This window comes from Ooceraea biroi, chromosome 7 (assembly GCF_003672135.1).
Source record: "Ooceraea biroi isolate clonal line C1 chromosome 7, Obir_v5.4, whole genome shotgun sequence".
In the NCBI taxonomy this organism is placed as follows: Eukaryota; Metazoa; Arthropoda; class Insecta; order Hymenoptera; family Formicidae; genus Ooceraea; species Ooceraea biroi.
The window spans coordinates 15,817,607-15,836,175 of record NC_039512.1 but is presented as its reverse complement, the minus strand read 5'-3'; the positions used below and the strand labels follow the sequence as shown (position 1 = coordinate 15,836,175).

The following is an 18,569-nucleotide window of genomic DNA, read 5'->3' as shown; positions in this document are numbered from 1 at the left end:
GTGCGAATTTTCACGAGGAAAAAAATCACGAAGTGAATCCAAAGCTGTTTTCGAAAAAAACTGTTTCTCGAGTAAATGGAAGCTGGCTTAAAGGAAACCGCGCCAGTGTAATTTGACTTGTTGCTACGTTGCAGTAATTACACTCACGTTTATCCTACCGCGGAGCAAATGACTGCATCAGATGATTAAAAACCACGAGACACGGTGTAGCGAATAGTATCGATTATACCAGTTTTCCACCAGTAAAATTTCATTTTACGTTCTTACGAATAAAATTTAGTAGGTGCAAATATCGTTCATACAATAATAAAAAAGTATATATTATCAATTGTTAGCAACATATTTAAAAAAATAAAATCTCTTCTCGCAATCATTTCAGCAAAATAGCAAAATGTGCTACATCACGGTTTATACGTGTTGACGTTAGACCTAATGAAACTCGCGGATGTAGTTTTTAAGCGCAATTAACGATCACAATAGCGAGGATATATAGGATGCCGCGAACTTGTCCGCATTGTTTGCAATCCTACATTCAACGTGATGTCAATCTCGACAGGAATTCGATTAGTTTCCATTCTTTCCTGTCAGTTTTGCTATTCGTACGAAATGTCTCAAACAATTGGGAATTTCTAAAGCTCCATTGAAACAGTGATCGCTCAGAATTAAACGGAGAATAAGATTCTATTGTGAGCAACAATCCTCTCGCACACCATGCCCAAATTTTAACACGAATTGCACGAAATGTCAAACGTCCAATGCGTAGTATTACATATTACACATCTCCGTCGTATCTCGAAATCCTTTCTTACACGTACATGTAAATTATCAGTCGCACGAGCAATGATAAAAATCATTGACACGCCACATCTGTCATTCGCGACAACCACGCACAGTCCCGGGATATTCGCATGCAATAAAGCAGCTTCGAGCTCGCTACTGTCGTAACATGATTTATCGAGTAAAGTCTCGCGCGTGCTTCTTTTCGCAAAACGGGCAAAATGCATCGCCAGCGAGTATCGTGGATAATCTATCGGGAACGCGTTTTCGCGCTTAACTTGACTCTACTCTCCCGCACTTTATCGCGTAATCACAATGTTGCAATCCCATTCTTGCAACAATATGTATAATATATCATTGGCAGAGAGGGATGATCGATAATATCGCAACGGTTGATCGCTCGATGCATTAATAGCGCTAGAAAATTATGCAAGTCGTGTGTCGAAAATCGTGATTGACGCAACATTGTTGCTTACTGAACGGATCGTACCCTTGACGATGACGAACTATTTATTACCGTTTTGCAGAATGCAAAACAGAGATCGTTCGATAAAAACGTTTGCAATTTGTTAAATAAACACGATCGCTGTAATTAAAAATTTGTGTACCCAAACTTGTTAGTAAATCGCAAATAGCACGTTCAATCATATCAAACTACGGTCCGTCGAGCATTTGATTTATGTTAGCAACTTATACCGAGCTAACTATATTGACAAGAGCTATTCCGGTTTATGAGTCAACAAACAAGTCGGACACTCTTCTCGCTCGTTCCTATTTGGACATCCTACTCTTGAATGCATCCTCGTAATTGAACGTATCCTCGTAAACTCACTTCAAGTACGCTTTAATTAGATATTACTGAAATCAAGATCGCGACACTTGAAATATCAGAGAGAGAAATAATATTGCGAGGTTTATTTGTGCGCTTACAAAAATTAATAAATCTTTAAGCTTATCAATGGAAAGTGACGAATATTTTACAACATGAGAGAGGTTTCTAAAAATATCTTTCCGGATTAATAGACATATACGTGCTCGTTTTAGCGTTGTGACAAAATTTCTATTGGTTAATATAGAAAAGAAATGTAGTGAAATGCACTTTTATACTTTTCAGTATAATTTATACGAACGGAAGAACCTCACCGAAGAAGCGCTATTTAGTATAAAAGCGCGAAATAGAAAAGATGGACAAGTGATATTATATCCGCGATCGATTTAATAATATCACCGAGCTTTGCGAGGTCTACTAAGTAAGCCGCAGACGAACGATACGATAGGTCTTTTCGTTAAAGACGCTTTGTGGTTTCTTCGCCGTTCACAACCTTTCTTCCAGCCGCCGCTCCTTTTAATACCAACTTACTGATGGCCAGCAATTCTATCATGCATTGTGAAAAAATATTGCTTTTGAATGTTTAGTTATAAGGTATCGAGAAATAAGACTGGATAATAAATACAAGCACGACTTGTTGAGAAATATTTAAGAAAATATTTAATAATTGCAGACAAACGCTCGGACATCAATCGCTTCGATATATTAAACTATCTTTCATGATTTTTTACAATAATATATTTTTCACGCGATAGAATAATTTCTTTTGCATCATGCGGTACGTTTCACGAATTATTGAGGTAAAATATTGGAGCTCTTGAATTTTCCGTCAGAAAATCCGAATTTTATATATTTTTTCTAAAATGATGTTTAGAAACATCTCCGCCAAGCTGGTCAATGATGGCGTTCAACGAGATTCTCGCGCGGGTTATCCCGTTCATTAAATCTCATCGTGTTGTCGCGAGTGAGTGAGCTCGGAAAGCTCGGCGGTTTCCAGGCGAGCGATCTCTTAGATAGCGCGGGCGAGACAAGCGCGTCCAGAAAGGAAGATACAGGCTGCCGACGTGTAAGTGGGAACGAAAGTGGAGCCAGCTCGCGAATGTCGTTCATTGTTTCCCCGCGACAATAGCATGCGGAGCGGAGTTGCGGGCAGCATCCGTCGTGTTTTCAGATCCCTATCATTAAATTGGCCGGCATTGTATTGGGTCGTCCGGAAAGTTCGTGCCGATTTTGAAGGAAAATTCAAAGGCAACATTTTTTTATGTCGATAAATATTTATTGACTTATGTATGCACCGTTTTGTTTCACAACCTTTGTCCATCTTTCACGCAACTGGAAGATTCCATTCTCCCAGAACTTCTTAGGTTTCTCGGCGAAAAACTCCTCAAGGTGGTTTTTTATGTCGATCAAAGAGTTGAAGTTCTTGCCGCTAAGAGAATTTTGCAAAGACCTAAATAAGTGAAAGTCTGAAGGTGCAATGTCTGGTGAATACGGTGGGTGAGGTAGCACATCCCAGCCAAACTCCAACAATTTTTGTCGGGTAGTCAAAGAAACATGAGGTCTGGCATTGTCCTGATGGAACACGACGCCCTTCCTATCAGCTAATTCTGGACGTTTTTCCTGAATCGCTGTCTTTAATTCGTCCAGTTGCGAGCAGTACTTATCTGCATTTATCGTTTGGTTGTGTGGTAGGAGCTCATAATATGGGATTCCTTTCCAATCCCACCAGACACAGAGCATGACTTTTTTTGGATGAAGGCCGGCTTTCGGAGTGGTTAATGCTGGTTCATTTCGCTTACCCCAGGATCTTTTTCGTTCTACATTGTTTGTAAATGATCCATTTTTCGTCACCCGTCACTAATTGCTTCAAAAATGGTACGTTTTCGTTGCGCTTGTACAGCGAGTCGCAGATGGAAATTCGATCCATAAAATTTTTTCGGCCAAATTATGCGGAACCCATACATCATAGCGACTTACGTAACCAAGCTTCACTACATGATCGTGGACAGTGGTTTTAAATATTTTCAGTATCTCTGCTAATTTACGTGTCGTGTAGCGCGGGTTATTCTCGATCAGTGTCTTGATTTGTCATCATCAGTAGTAGAGGGTCTGCCCGAGCGTTCTTGGTCTTTAAGGTTAAAATCACGAGCTCTAAACTTAGCGAACCACTTACGTACGGTTCTTTCAGCTAAAGCGCCTTCTCCGTAAACAGAACATATCGAATTTGTTGCTTGTGAGGCATTTTTGCCTTTCCGGTAATAGAAAAGCATCAAGTGTCTAAAATGTTCTTTGTTTTCTTCCATCTTCAAAAGAGTACAAAATTGACACGAATCAATTTATCTGAAACAACTTTTTTCCTAAAGATGCGTTGAAATGTCACCTTTAAGTATATGTATATAAATCGTATGTTTTCAATAACATTGATATATTCAGACATGTTCTAACGCCATCTATTAAAAATCGGCACGAACTTTCCGGACGACCCAATATGTACGCGCACAGAAATCGGCAGGGACAATGGACTTTCGCGCAATTTCGGCTTCGCAAGGAACAACTTCGCACACGGAACCGATCTTCAAGCAGTCCGGCGCGCGATGCCTTTCATCCGGATCAAATATCCTTCCGTTTGTTCAAGATAGATAAGAAAAAGACGCAGTCATCGCGCCAAGATAAGAGCGCGCTTCTACCCCGTGCCGTGTGTGCTCCGAGTTAAATTCGGTTGACCGCAAATAGTATTATTTCAGGCCGAAGATACCGTGACGCACGCCAGGCCGTTTCAACTTACCGGCCCGTAAGTTAACGCGTTTATTAGCGGCTGTAAAAGAAACGGTGGCGGCGACTTCTGGAAAATGCAGGATGATAACGTGTTCTCCCGTGAAGAACGTACGCCGGTAATTCGAAGTCCGAGTGGATGTCCAGCGCAGACGACGCCGTTTGTTGTTGCTCCTTTCTTAGTTCTTTTGTTTCGTTTGAGGGAAAATAGCGCCATTACCGGAAACGTCCACCGGAGATGGCTTTTCTAACGTAACATTTTCCATCTTCCGCGCACGTCGCGAGAATAATTCATATGTATCGAGTACGTGTGTGAGAAAAATGTTAATCTCGTTAATGTAACGCTGATTATTGCGGCATTCATCGGGTGCCTTTGTAGCCCGCCGTGAGATTTCTCAACGAGTAATTTCGTTAGAGAAACTATCGAGTTAAGTTGCGCGCCGTCAAAGTTCCGGAAATCAATATCACGTCGTACTGCCGTAAACGGTAGCCTACCGACAGCCGCGTAATTCATTCGATTACGCCGCCAATAAAGAGGCCAATCAACCGTCTGAGCGGGCTCTTAATAATTACTCAACGTTTTGCATTTACTGGGTTTAAACGCGCTCACTCCAAAGCATGATTCCAACAGAGACAAGAAGAGTATACCCTTAAGCGGTCGATAAAAGACGAGCGTAATCGAGACGCTCGCGTTTACAGAAAATGAACCAATTAAATAAGACAGATAGCCACAAAAAGAGGGGAGAAAGAGGCGGAGAGGGAGAGAGAAGCGGAGAAACACAAAGAGAGACAACGCTGACGGCGACCGCGAAGGGGAGTACGTCCCTTTTCTCGATTAACTGGGCCAACCCTTCCATTCCGTCCACCCTCGGGAAAGCGATTTCCCGTTACACCGTTTTCCTCTCAGATGCAGGCGCATATTATTTGAGGGCGCGCTGTAATGAAGCTAATGGAAATTCAAACTTACCTCTCTAGGCAGCGAGGCCTCGGCGGCTTGCAGTCTTCGCGAGGCGACCGGACCGAGATCGCAGTTAATTAGTGCAGCCCTTCTCTCGACTGGTCCCCCAATCGCCGGCGATAAATGCAGCCGTCGTTCAACAGCGCTAAATTGATTCCTTCACGGGACGTCGTTTCGGTAGACGAGCGTCTTATGTTCACCTTCCCGGTCGGCACCTTCGGTGAGGTCTCGCCGAAGATTACGGCAATATCGCCGACACGTCGCGCACTTGGCGCGCAATTTCGTCGCGTCACTCGACGCACTCGCGGCGTAACCCGGCACTCTTCGGAATTACCGCGCGGCTCGAGTTACAGCATCCCCGGGCGCGTACCGCGGCGGAAATCCGATCCGATCGATCCTCCGTGCCGGAACGAGCGCGACCGCGTCGAGAATCGAGATCGCTGCACGTATCGATCGATATCTTTCGGTCGCGCCGACGCCAGCGCCGCAGACGCCGCGAGTAATGCGTTACGTTGAAGTACGTTAATGCACTCGAGATAAAGGACCGGCGCGTTTATCGCGTACATCCAGCGCGACTACGCAAGGCGGTTAAAAGCCAGCCCTTGGGTTATCGCTCGCAAAGAAGCGATAAGCGTGCACGTGTCGGAAAATGGATAGCAACATAGCGTAACGGCGAGCGTAAATCGCGCCTTGATAGCGCCCGGTGCTTCCGAGCTTTTGCTTTTCACTGGCTCTCAACGCCGGGGACCGCGATCGTTTGAAGGATAGGAAGCGACTGTCACGTGTACGATCTCGCGGTTTACCGTCGATCTAGATCGCGCGACGTCGCTTAAGGAAGGCGTTAATTAGCAATGCGACAAAAAGCAGGTATTTAAAAGTACGTTTACGCAGGGGTCGTCGCAGAGATCACACGCGAGTGCGCGTTCCGGAACGAGAATCGCCGCAAATCTCCGCGAATCATCCGTGAAATTAAATTAATCGAACGTCGAAATTTGCATGTTTTTTACCTACTTTTTTTTTATCCTTCCTTTGTTAGCCATTATTATTATTAATGCCGATCAGCATCGTCATTGTCATCATCATTATTTCCATCATCATCATTATATTGTCATCATTGTCATCGGGAGAAGCGGTATCGATGCAAAACGGTCGCCCGGAAGATTTACATTCGCGGCGATTGCGCGCTCGCGATTCAGTTGTTCATCTTCGCGGCAACGAACGGAAGACGACGAACGGACGATAGCGGCGACGATATATCCGCTCGCAACGGCGGACGGCGTCGAACTGCCATCGGCCGCCACTGTCAAGGGGTTTTATCGACGGCGGGATAGGTCATATTCTATATCTCGTGCATTCCCATTGACGGAATTACTGTCAATGAACCTTTCGCTTCGCTACGGTAATAAACCGCCTGTGTGTTACTATGATAGAGTCGTGTTGTGCCGCGTGTCGTGGGTGGCGAGGGGAAGGGTGGTCGCTCGATATATTTGACGGATTAACTGACCTTTCCCACTCTCCCTTGGCGTCTGCCAAGCGCCATTTGATATAACACAGTACTTAATATGAGGCATAGATGAATTATTTAACAAACTTTGCGGTATGTATTTTTAAAAAAGATATTATGGAGAAAGAGAGACAGACAGACAGACAGGCGTTCTTTCTAAAATATTCAATTCAGGGAAGAAAAATTAAAACTGTAATAAAATTGCAGTATGTATGTATAGAGGAGAATCCCCTATTATGAGATATGCTCCTAATATGAGATAATGGAGTTTCTGCTAAACTAGTGAGCACCATCTGTTAATTCCACCATAAACTTATTACTCTTGGTGTAAAATGTATTTAGTGAAAAATTCATTGTTCGTTTTTGCGTTTAGCTTTTGCAACAAAAGGTTTGTGAAATTGTGAACATGTCAAAGGAACTTAAGGTAAGTCTTTAAACCTTGTTTATTACATAATAAAGAAATGGTTGGCAATAAATTCAGTATGCAATGATAGAGTAGAATCGTAGTAACAGGAAAATACGCGATTTGTTGAATTGCTTAATTGTAGAGGTTAGATTTCATGATCGCGGAACCGCTGGGCGTGTGGCTCGTATAATGAGATATTCAGGGTACTCTTAATATGAGATAATTATTGCTCGAATATGAAGAGTATATAGTGTAATAAAAAGAAAGAAAATACTACGTTAAGGGTAAAGAAAAGTTAATACGAATTTATATTACGAATTTTTGTGTATTTAATTTTTATAGAATCTGACTATGGAGGTTAGAGAAACGAGGAAGCGTCGACAGTGGAATCGTGAAGATTTGGCGAAGGCTGTGGCAGCAGTATTTTTATAAAAATATCTAATAAAGTTTTTTTACTTGCAATACTGATGTATTTTGCACTTTTAACACCGATTTCTCAAGGTATCTTATATTAGGAGCACACTTTCGCGATCTTGCGTAAAGCTCTTTTTTCAAATTTTTTTAATTTTCAGAAAAAATAATATTTAAATTAGATTTTTCATTTCACCAACCTAAAGCTTATTAAATTCTCTTCAAGAGAACGTATTACATTTTTAAATTCTGCCTATAGATTTCCTTACATTCGGCAAAATCGATATGGTATCTCATAATCGGGGACTTTCCTCTATTTAGTTGGAATGTAATTAATATTTTATCTTAAACGAGACATCTTTTTTTTGTATTTTAAACATATCTATTTATAGAAATAATAGGATGGAATCGTAAAATTTGATACTGTCAGAAACTACGCCAAAAGAGAGAAATGTCGCATTTTTAAAAAAATGCACAACGAATGGATTGGAGAAGAAAGAGTAGGACACGCGTGGCGAAGGAGGCACAAGAAATTTTATTGCAGCTGCAAGTTAGCTGCATTACGAAATCATCACGAAGCAAGGGCGAGAGAATCGGAAAAAGAGCGAGCTTATTGCTGAAAATTTACTGTTGGAGATTCAATCGCGATCCATTCATCGAGCGACGGAACTCAATGGCGAATGTTGCGAGCCTGACCTTACGTTACGTTATGCACGTTATGCATGCGCCGCTCGATCGAGCGATTGAGCTACTCGGTCTTCGCTAACGATAAAGTTACAAGCGAGACGGAGACATCGGAAAGCTCTTCGTGAAACATTATCCGTTGTTTGTCGAGACGAGCTGCCTTTTTGTCGCAGCGACGCCGACGTTCCACCGATTTAACATCATTAAACGAGCCCGCGCGCGCAAGATACTCCGCATTTGCTATCTCGTCGCACATAGCTGTGCTGCTCTAACTTCGTGCTCTCTGTGTTGCATCTTGTTTGAAAGGCTCGTTGAGTAATGCTGCTTCTATTTGCACGATACTGACCCTCCCATTCTTCCCTCCATTTGCTCTCTCTTTTCTACATCATCGATTTACAACTAGCAAATACATGTATACACGCATGTATACGATATATGCAGATGTGGATATACCATCTTTGCTCTATTCAGGTGTAAAGTATAGCACAGATAGAAAAGAAAGGAAGGAAGAGAGGGAGAGAGATAAAAAGCGATGTTTGCATTGCAAATCAAAAGGAGAACGTGGAAATAGGAGTGCAAGGTTACAGTAAAGAAGATGTTACTCAGTCGTGATACATCCGCTATGTATATATATTTGCATCTTGCAATTACAAGAATACAAAAAATGCCAATAAAATTTCAAGACTGCAAATAAATGATTAAATGTTGTTCTTTGCTAGCCTTTAAAATTTCGCAAACTTTAAGAAAAATTTAAGTTGAAGTTTACGTGCAGTTACCTAGTTAGCAAGATGTTTCACCTTGTAAATCTAAGTTACGTAAAAGTGTGACGTCTAACAAAATTATCGTTAACAAAAAATCGCTTCCAAATTTATCAGAAAATACTTTCTTGAAATTTCATGCAAATCTTACAATCGATCTGTGTAAAAACGATATTGTGTATATCAGGTAGTAATGTATTCTAGAGTAATAACACATAAATTATATCAAGAAATCACTATGCTTTCAGAAGCAATAAGGTTCTCGAAACTTAACTAATACTACTTTGAATTTTTAAACACAATGTTGTATTATTGATGTTATACAAATAATTAAATAATTATCAAATTAATTAACAATTAAATAATTATCAAGAGCACGAAAGTTAACGAATAATATATAATACTAGTACAACACAGGCGCGCGCTATTTTATTTTTCAATGTTAATAATGTTTTCGAATAATAATATTCATCTATTATTTATTAAAAAATTTTTTCTTTTTCCGAGGAGTTCTGAGATGTTTATATTATTAATTGGCATATTGCCTAGAGTTCTCTGCTATTGAAAATACCGTAAATTCAGAAATGAAAAAGTTCTCGAGTTTAAAATTTTTTTCTTCTCAGAGGAGTTCTGAGTTGATGATATCATTATTTTTTATATTGCCTAGTTCTCTGCTATTGAAAATACCGTAAACTCGGAAATGAAAAAGTTCTAGCCCGTAGCCCTATTCTAAAAAAGGCGTTAAAGGTGTTATTTATTTCATCATGTTTCATCAATACAAATTTGACAGAATTGACAGCTGCCGTTTTCACGTTCCTAAGAAATAATAAATTAATATAACCGCACTGACAGTCACTATGACATTCTGACATTCGCAACACGAAGTTCAAGTCACACGAAGTTCGAGCCAAGCGAGAGAACCAATCAGCGTCGCGGAAAAGAGGCCTCAATATTCGATAAAAAAGAACTTCACGAAGTTAACACGCCTTTTTTAGAATAGGATAATAATGTAATAATATAATAATATAATATAATAATATAATAAGGAGTAAATAGCAAATATTATAATTGCAGGTCTCTCATTATTTACTGTTCTTATGGATTATTAAAAATATATGATAAGTCAATGTAATAATTGCACAACTTAATAATGAACATTGACATTTTGACCTAATTAATTAATGGGCTTTCTACAATCGTTAATTATTACCAGTGCCTTCGTATCTCAAATAATCCTCAATTCACATTTACTTGAGTTAATGTACCTCGCGTGTATAGTTTTAATAAAATAACATAATTAAAATGAAAGTATATTAAATTAATTAAATTTTGCAACTTGGAAATATTTATTCTCAACATTACAGATACATGGACCGTCCACGCTCTGTCGCGACTGATATGGTACTGAGACATCATAAATTTGTATCAAACAATGCCTTTCAACATGTTACTTTTGCAGTCGACCAAAGTTATATGTACGTGTCTAGTAGCAAGTATCACGGCGAAATTAATCACTATAGTTTACAAAGCAGGATTATCCTAAAACGCAAGGTATCCAAGTGCTCCTCTGATTGACGATGATCTCACAGCACCATTATTTCGGCTTACAGTGACTCGCTTCAAACAAACCGCAATAGAACCTGTACGTGTCCAGGGCAGGTAGATATCGCTCTCGCGTTATAGGTCACAGGTCGAATGCTATTGAAAACGGCATGTTTTTCGATGCGCGTAAAGTGGGATCGATTTAAAAATCGGGCGTATCAGGAAATTGGCTTTTTGTTTACACTACTGGCAACACGCGTCCGCTACCATGACGTCAGCGTATCATGGATCACTATTAATTCTGAGCGATCAAACAAAATTCAACAGAAATATTGCTACTTTGAAAATTGTCTTTTATTCTTTCTTCTATAAAATATTTTCCTCTTTTAAAATTGAATTAAAAATAAATAAAATTGCATCTTTACATCTTTTGTTTTATTTCATCATTCTCGCGTAATTCTAAATTTATTGTTATACTAAGTATATCTTGATATATAACTTGATTTTTAAAAAATAGAATATTTTATATATTAAAGCTATTTAATTATTACGAAAGAAATTCAGAATTAAGAGAAAAAGTAATTCATAATGAATAGCTCTCATTTCACGAATGTAAGTTTCATAATTAAAGTATGCTATTAGCTGTTATCATTGTTTCAAACATTCATTCCATTTCTATCACTATTAAGGAACAATGAGCCCATTCCGGCTTGAAACACTGCGAGACACAAGAGTTGCACATATAGATGTGTATAAAGGTATATCGGTTTTTACCGATTTTCACGATGGAAATGCTTTCGACGTACATACAAAGTTTTCGCAGTTTGCGCACATTGTTCGATTTTAAACAAAAGATTGCATACGATATATTCGTGCTAGTCTACATCACCCGTGTGAACAAGAAGAGCAATTTTTTAAATCGCAGTTCTTGAAATTGTGAAACTGATAACTATACTACGAATGTAAAACTAAGTGTTGAAGATATATATCAATATATCACTGTAATTCCAATCGTAAAAAATATTATTTTCTAATTAACTGAAATTTTATTTCCCCGATTTATTTATCCAGAATTTATTTTGTTATACTTTTTGTTTCATTACTAAAACCACAATTTGTATCAATCAGCAAATAGTATATCATGTATAAATGTCATACGTATCAAAAATGGTTGAAAACTGAAAAAAATAAAATATTATAAACGATAAATTAAAATGAAATAATATTTATTTAAATCTTAATTGTAGAAACATCATTAAAAATTCTCAATACAGAATTATATATTGTATATTTAAAATTCATATATATCTTATATTTAAACTTCATATCTCATTATAAAACTTTATTGACGCTAACAATTGAGAATATAATAAAACAATAATCATCATTATTCTGATCATAAATTCTTCTTTCTGCAAACAACAAATTTACATTTTCTCTCGGCATGCATTATCTTTTGATTTTTTTTTCTACTATTAAAAGTACAATAATAATAACAATTCTAAAGCTTTTGTATGAAGACCTTTTCTTCACCACAATTAAATTCAAACGCTTTAATTCACAACATTCAAACGTTTGATTTTGGAAAATGCTTCATAATTGAAATATTTAAACGAAATTTCTAGAGAATATTGAAAATTTTTCGCCACTTAGAACAGTTAAAATTATTTCGACCATTCCAGCGTGAATTCGACTGTCATTGGCTTGACGTGAACGAACCGCTTGCTTAACACCGGCCGCTCGACGATTTCTCTCGTATTTCTGATTCCGCACGAAATTACGTTACGACCGATGTCGCGACGCTTTGCGACGACAGTTGTACAAACGCGCGTTTCCATTTCGTTGAGTTTTTCGCTTTTACGCTCGTCGGTCTTACCGCCACGACGACCGTATCGAATTCTGATGAACGATCCGAGCCCCCAGATTGCGGAAAGCATAACGAAAGCACCGATTTGTTCTTCTTTTTTTTATTTCCTTCCTGTATTCGTTTCTTCGCGTTTATCACGGGAAATGTCGCGTCGCGAATGAGAATTCTGCGACCAACCGTAATGGCCACTCATGCCGATTAACGTGGTCTATTTTCACTTTTCACCTGACTGATATTGTATTCACGTTTAACATGTCTGTATTCGATATTTTTCATCGTACACTTAAAAACACCTATTTCTTCTTTGAAAGAATAATGTACGTAAAGAGCACTTAACATCCAATAACTTAAATGTCGCTTTACATAAGAAATAATCCCTTTCGCGCACAAAGTAACTCATTTGTCCCGTTAATGAAACCACAGCAGTGCAACGATCCTTTTTCCGTGCAATATGTTGATAAACGATTGAAGACTCTCATTTTTCTAGTGAAAGCACTTCTTTTCCACGAAAATCAATTCGAAGTAAGAGAATTCGATTTATTCGTCTATCTCACGTCAAATTAAACATTTTAATTTATCTCTCGCGTTTTTATTGTTCCTACTACAACACAAGAAAACTGCTTAAATAACAAAAATGTTCTGTCTGCTAAAGAATAACGAAAAAATATAATAAACTCTTCAAATGATAAATTCATCCTAAATTTCTAAATTCCGAAAAGAGAAAGAGAAAGAAAGCGAAAAAAGAAAATTAAATGCAAAGAAAAGACAAATTAAATTAATCTCATATTAATGACTTGTTCCGTTACTTAATAAAATGATATATGAAAAGTGTAAAGATAAAATAAAATACGAAAAATAAAACTTACAATGGAAATACTCAATGATACTAGTTTTATGGTTCATTCATTCTCGCTGTTGCGGGCAAGAACTCAGTCAGTAGGAAATGAATAGCTGCTCTATTAATTAACAGTTGTAATTAAACAGCGCGCTAGTAACACAAAATTGTGCTGTTGAATTTCATAAATCTACGCTCGCGCGTGTGGCACTCATCTGTACGCTGCAACGAAGACGATAGCATATTACGTAAACACGTAATAGCATGCAATATCGCTGCCGAGGACGGGCATGGCAGATATTAAAGTTACCCAATATTACCATATAACATTCCCACTTGAGATTGGCGTTACCTTTAAATACAAATGTACTCGAATAACATTGACAGTTAGAATCTGAATCATGAAACATGGTTGGCTCTCGCATCGACTACTTTCTGAAAATAAATGCATTTCATAGGAAATTTTATATTTCGACTAAATTTCTTTTACAACACTGTTTGTTTTCGTACAATCTCTTACGTTTCCTTTTATGTTCTCAAAAATTTAATTTTAAAAATCTAATTTGCGCCAGGCAAACCATTAGGCAATCTATTATCGCAGCCTATTATCGTAATTGATCATGGTTTTCACGGTGGTTTAATGCGTTTATCCGTAATCTAGAATTAACGTTAGAGATTATCGAAAGATACGATGTATTCATATTAACGATTATACAAATCGTACACTCGTTTCATGGAGGGTGGCGTTAGCGCGTAAAAGGATTCGCTGAAAATTATCGAGGACAGAGGATTACGCTTTGGTTCTTTGATAACATGACGCTGACGAGTCGTATTTGTTCGACAAACGAACCCCTCGCTCTTACACAGTTTGCGTTCGCAAAGGAGGTGAATTCGGTCGCCGTCAGCGGTGAAACATCCTGTGGTCAGTTCGGTAGACGATACTACAAAGCAAGATTTCGCCTTTCATCACAGGAATTACATGTGCTACGTAGGAATTTTGCAAATATAGGAGATGATTCTCTGTCTAGATTTTCAAAATAAGAAAGTAGAGCTATTTTGCACATATTCTATTATAAATTACTATATGATAATATTTAATATGATATGATTATATTTAATACGTAAATGTATGCTTATATAAAAAGGACACTTTTGGATCAGGAAGGGAAGGAAACGAGAATCACTCGCATGTAAAATATAAAAATTTATTATATATAAAATAAAATTATATATTACATATCTTTTGCACACTTATTGTTTGTCAATACGATGTTTGTTTTTTAAATACCTAACCCTTTATACATTTGATAAGATAATAGAACAACCTTTGTGAATAATAATGTCTATAAACCATAAAAACATAATTTACTTTCTGTTAGACATTATTATTGCATGTCATGACAAATGGAAGGACCAGCAATGTCAGGATTATCAATATTATTATTATCTGCAGAATACAAACTACTTTTGGACTTTTTATTAAAGGTACTATATAATTTTTCTGATGACATTAGAGAGAAGTGTTTCTCATCTATTTTTATACTTAATGCTGTTTCTTTTCTCGTCCGTAATGCTGATTTTACTACGCACATAGCATTAATGGAGGCTGATGAAAGTTTGTTTCTTTCTTTGTGTTTTAAATCAGTAAGATATGAAAATACTTTTTCTGCATCCGCATTTGAATTTGGCAGTGACCTTACAGCATTTAAGAGACATGTTAAATTTGGATACTTAAAAACGTTTGTCGATTTTTGATGTAATAATATATTTTTCCACATTTCATCAAATTGCATTTTTGACAGCCTTTGTTTATCTTTTTTCGTAAAATCTTTAGATAACTGAAACCATTCTTCCTTTAAACCAGGTTTGTCGAAGTCGCCAAGAGTTTCAGCAATGAAACTCACATCATTAAATGATGTTTTTCTATCTTCATCAAATAATGATGTTTGTGGCTTAAAAACTTTTAATTTACATAAAAATTTATTTGTAATCGGTAATCTTTTTAAAATTTCCTCAGCAGTAATTATATAAAATTGTAAACAATTATCTCGAATAGTAGTAACTACATCTATATGACCTGTTTTTATTAAATGAGAAAGATATTCTTCGCATTCCTCTCCTAAAGAAATATTATCAAGCCTATGATTTTCCTCTAATCGAAAAATCTCAAGTGGCCTTTGATTATCCTCTAAATGAAATGTAACATTTGGCAAAAGTCGTAAAATTTCTGGTTTTAAAAAATGTTGGGATATGTCAACCAGCAAATTAAATGATTTCTGTTGCAATAAATGAATTCGTGTTTCTTCAACTTGAAAATAAGCATTAAATGTATTAAAAAAATTTAAAATATAATTTAAAAAAAGAAAATATGCTTTTGTATCTACATTTTGCATAATGGATAACAGATATTCTCCAGATGTCGACTTTTCATTTATTAACGTTTCAGTGAGAAAATGTTTTATAGTATCCCAATACTGTAAAAGTCTTGAAATGCAAGACTGTCGAGAAAGCCATCTTGTCTCAGTTAATTTTAAAATTTTATGGTTTGATTGTTGGAAGCATTCTGTAAATTCTTGAAAAACCGCGGAACGTTTTGGACTACTCTTCTTAATAAATGCACTGATTTTTTTAAACACTTCTTCGCAAAATGCGGGTATTGTTGCGCATGCAGCATGTGTAACCAACGCGGTAGAATAGCATGGGCATGTAAGTATTTGTAAATGCTTATATGTTTTCTCTAATTTTTTTCTTAAAGATACATGCTTTCCTGTCGTTACGGGTGCATCATTGCATGATAGGGCAACAATATTTGCGAATGGAATATTCAAGTTTTCCATTTCATTTTTAAATGCAAGAAATACTTTTTCTACGCTACAATCTGCATCGAGATCTGTTACTTTAACTAGTTGTGTACGAATATCTAGCGTATCCAAATCGACATAGCGGACGAGAAGTATCATCCATTTTTTATTTGTATCATCAGACGTTTCATTAATATAAATTGAATATTTTGTATGTTGAATATTATTTACTACGCGCTCCGTTTCAACTGGACACAAGATGTTAGAAATAATGTTTTTACATTTTGTTTTACCTATGCTCATATGTTTTAATACATTAGGATTTTTTCCTATTTCTTTAAATAAGCAGAGAATGTCTTTTGCCGTTTGATAAGGGATATCTTTTTCGGCTATTAATGTGGCAAATCGTATTTCCGCAGATTTTCTTTCCTCAATAAACGACAAAATCGATTCCTCACTTTGCATATTGCAATGTTCTTCGTTTGATTTGTTCACTTCAACGCCACTCATTGCAGATTTTTTTATATGCGTTTTGGATTCTGCGTGTCGATAGATGTGTGACAAGCCAACAGAAATAGTTTTATCACAAATCGAACAGAAACAGAGAGTATCATCATGTGGCACTTTACGTAACCACGATTTAAATTCATCGATTTCCAACCATTGTGGTTGAAACATTTTTCTACGCGGTGCTTTGACTTTTGACATTTCATCATCATCATCATCATTGCATGAGAATATATCCTTTTGGCTGTTCTTTTTGTGACACGCAGAATCCGCATGTCTAGAAACGTGTGATGAACCGCATGAAAAATTTTTATTGCACACAATGCAATGAAAAAGAGTGTCATCGGATGGAACTTTACATATCCAGAATTTGTATCGATCATCACGGAGCCAAGCTTCCAAAAAATTGTGCTTGGTTTTTTTTCTCACGTTTTCACACATGTCGAATAAATATCGAAAAAATACGAGGAATACAGGATGTTAATTTTTCACCGTCCACTAAGTTCTTACACAGCACCGAAAGATTGCAGAAATGTCTCTTACAGATCGATTGCGCAATGTAGTTGCAACATTGATGCAATTGTTATAGTAACATGAAAGTGTCCACCATTAGCAACATTGCGCTGTCTTGTTGTAGCCATATTATAGCAGCGTGAAGCATGTGCAATAATGGAAAAAACTTGCTCGTATTATTACTGAATATAATTTAACGCACACTTTCTGAAACACATTGTAATTAAAACACATTTTATTACTAATATTATGATATAATATTTAATAAAATATATAATAAAATATAATTATTACTAATTATAATATCGGCGTTAAATACAAAATATGTGTAAATATACGTATTTTACTTAATATAAAGTATGCATATTCTTTATACAAGTTAGTATCTTCAAGAATATGGAACTAGTTCTCCGTTTGAATACGTTTCCCACAATTTGAGAAAAGGAAAGAAATCAATATTTGTACAAGATACATCTTAAGTTATAACATAATAATACACTTTAAATCAAACTAAAGAATTTCCGTTATTCCGTTTAGAAATAGATGTTTCGCTTACATAAACAAGTCAACTTGGACGAGTCAGTATTTAGAAATGAAGTCTGCTCCATTCAGCATCCGTAGTTTGACTGTATAGTGTATTTAGTCGAGCTGTTTCTGTAAAATAAAAATAGTTTTTCTAGTTTTTTAAAAGTATTAGCTAAGATAAAGATAAAAACAAATTATCAATGTAATTTGACAATAAACGTTGGTTAACGTATTTCAAGTGCTAAATATTAATGAATTAGAGTCCTTTCAATCTATTGATGATAGAAATAAAGGCCTCTATTTTCTTATGCATTATACCTTATGCCTTATAGAATATATTATCTCTATAAACATTTATTACTGGCTGTGATAAATTAGTGATAAATTACTGCTGCTGAATACTCGTACGAGTAATCAAACTATTGAGCAATTTATCACTAATTTATCGCAGCCAGTATTAAATTTCTATAAGGGTAATCCTATATAATCAGTCTAATAATCATTGCACATTATACGAAAGTCTGTGCTCTCCGCTTAACATGTGTATAACCTTAAAGTTGCTCCAGTAAAGAATAATTTTGCTTACTCATTCTGTCTTTCTCGGTTTACATAAAAATAAAAATACATTTGTTCTTGCATACTTACTGCACGTCTGTTTTTTTTTATTATAAGATTGCACAATATTGCACAAAAAAATACAACGACAAAATCAAGAGTAGTACAAGAACAGGATAGTACAAAACTCAAGGTAGTCTTGGCGGCACCAAGTTAGCACTCGTAGATGCCAGAGGAGGGGATGACGCACACGAGCGAGAATTGCGTACGAACCACTCGGCGAAGCGCTGAGCGCACACGACTGAAAATTTGAAAATTTTAACTT

General features: G+C 36.7%; 2 protein-coding genes across 8 annotated transcripts in view; both read right to left on the bottom strand.

Annotated features, from left to right (window-relative positions):
• LOC105274726 (octopamine receptor Oamb) overlaps positions 1 to 6,640 on the bottom strand; it is a 101,191-nt gene extending 94,551 nt beyond the window's left edge. For 5 of the 6 annotated variants that reach the window (XM_026971426.1, XM_026971429.1, XM_026971427.1 and 2 more), the window contains exon 1: positions 5,346 to 6,640. The gene's annotated coding sequence lies outside the window, so the exon portion shown is untranslated. The remainder of the gene's footprint in view (positions 1 to 5,345) is intronic. The other variant, XM_026971428.1, reaches the window with a different exon arrangement.
• Positions 6,641 to 14,534: 7,894 nt separating this feature from the next.
• Positions 14,535 to 18,487, bottom strand: LOC105274686 (SCAN domain-containing protein). Of its 2 annotated transcripts, none has more exons than XM_020030246.2 (3): positions 18,335 to 18,487; positions 17,721 to 17,818; positions 14,535 to 17,367 (listed from the first exon to the last, which is right to left on the bottom strand). In XM_020030246.2, the coding sequence occupies exon 3, from the start codon at positions 17,090 to 17,092 to the stop codon at positions 14,729 to 14,731; it is 2,364 nt and encodes a 787-aa protein (XP_019885805.1). In that variant the 5' UTR covers positions 17,093 to 17,367; positions 17,721 to 17,818; positions 18,335 to 18,487; the 3' UTR covers positions 14,535 to 14,728. The 2 variants fall into 2 exon arrangements, with proteins under 2 accessions (XP_019885805.1, XP_019885803.1); XM_020030244.2 differs by having other exon boundaries at positions 14,535 to 17,371; positions 18,335 to 18,486.
• Positions 18,488 to 18,569: the final 82 nt, after the last annotated feature.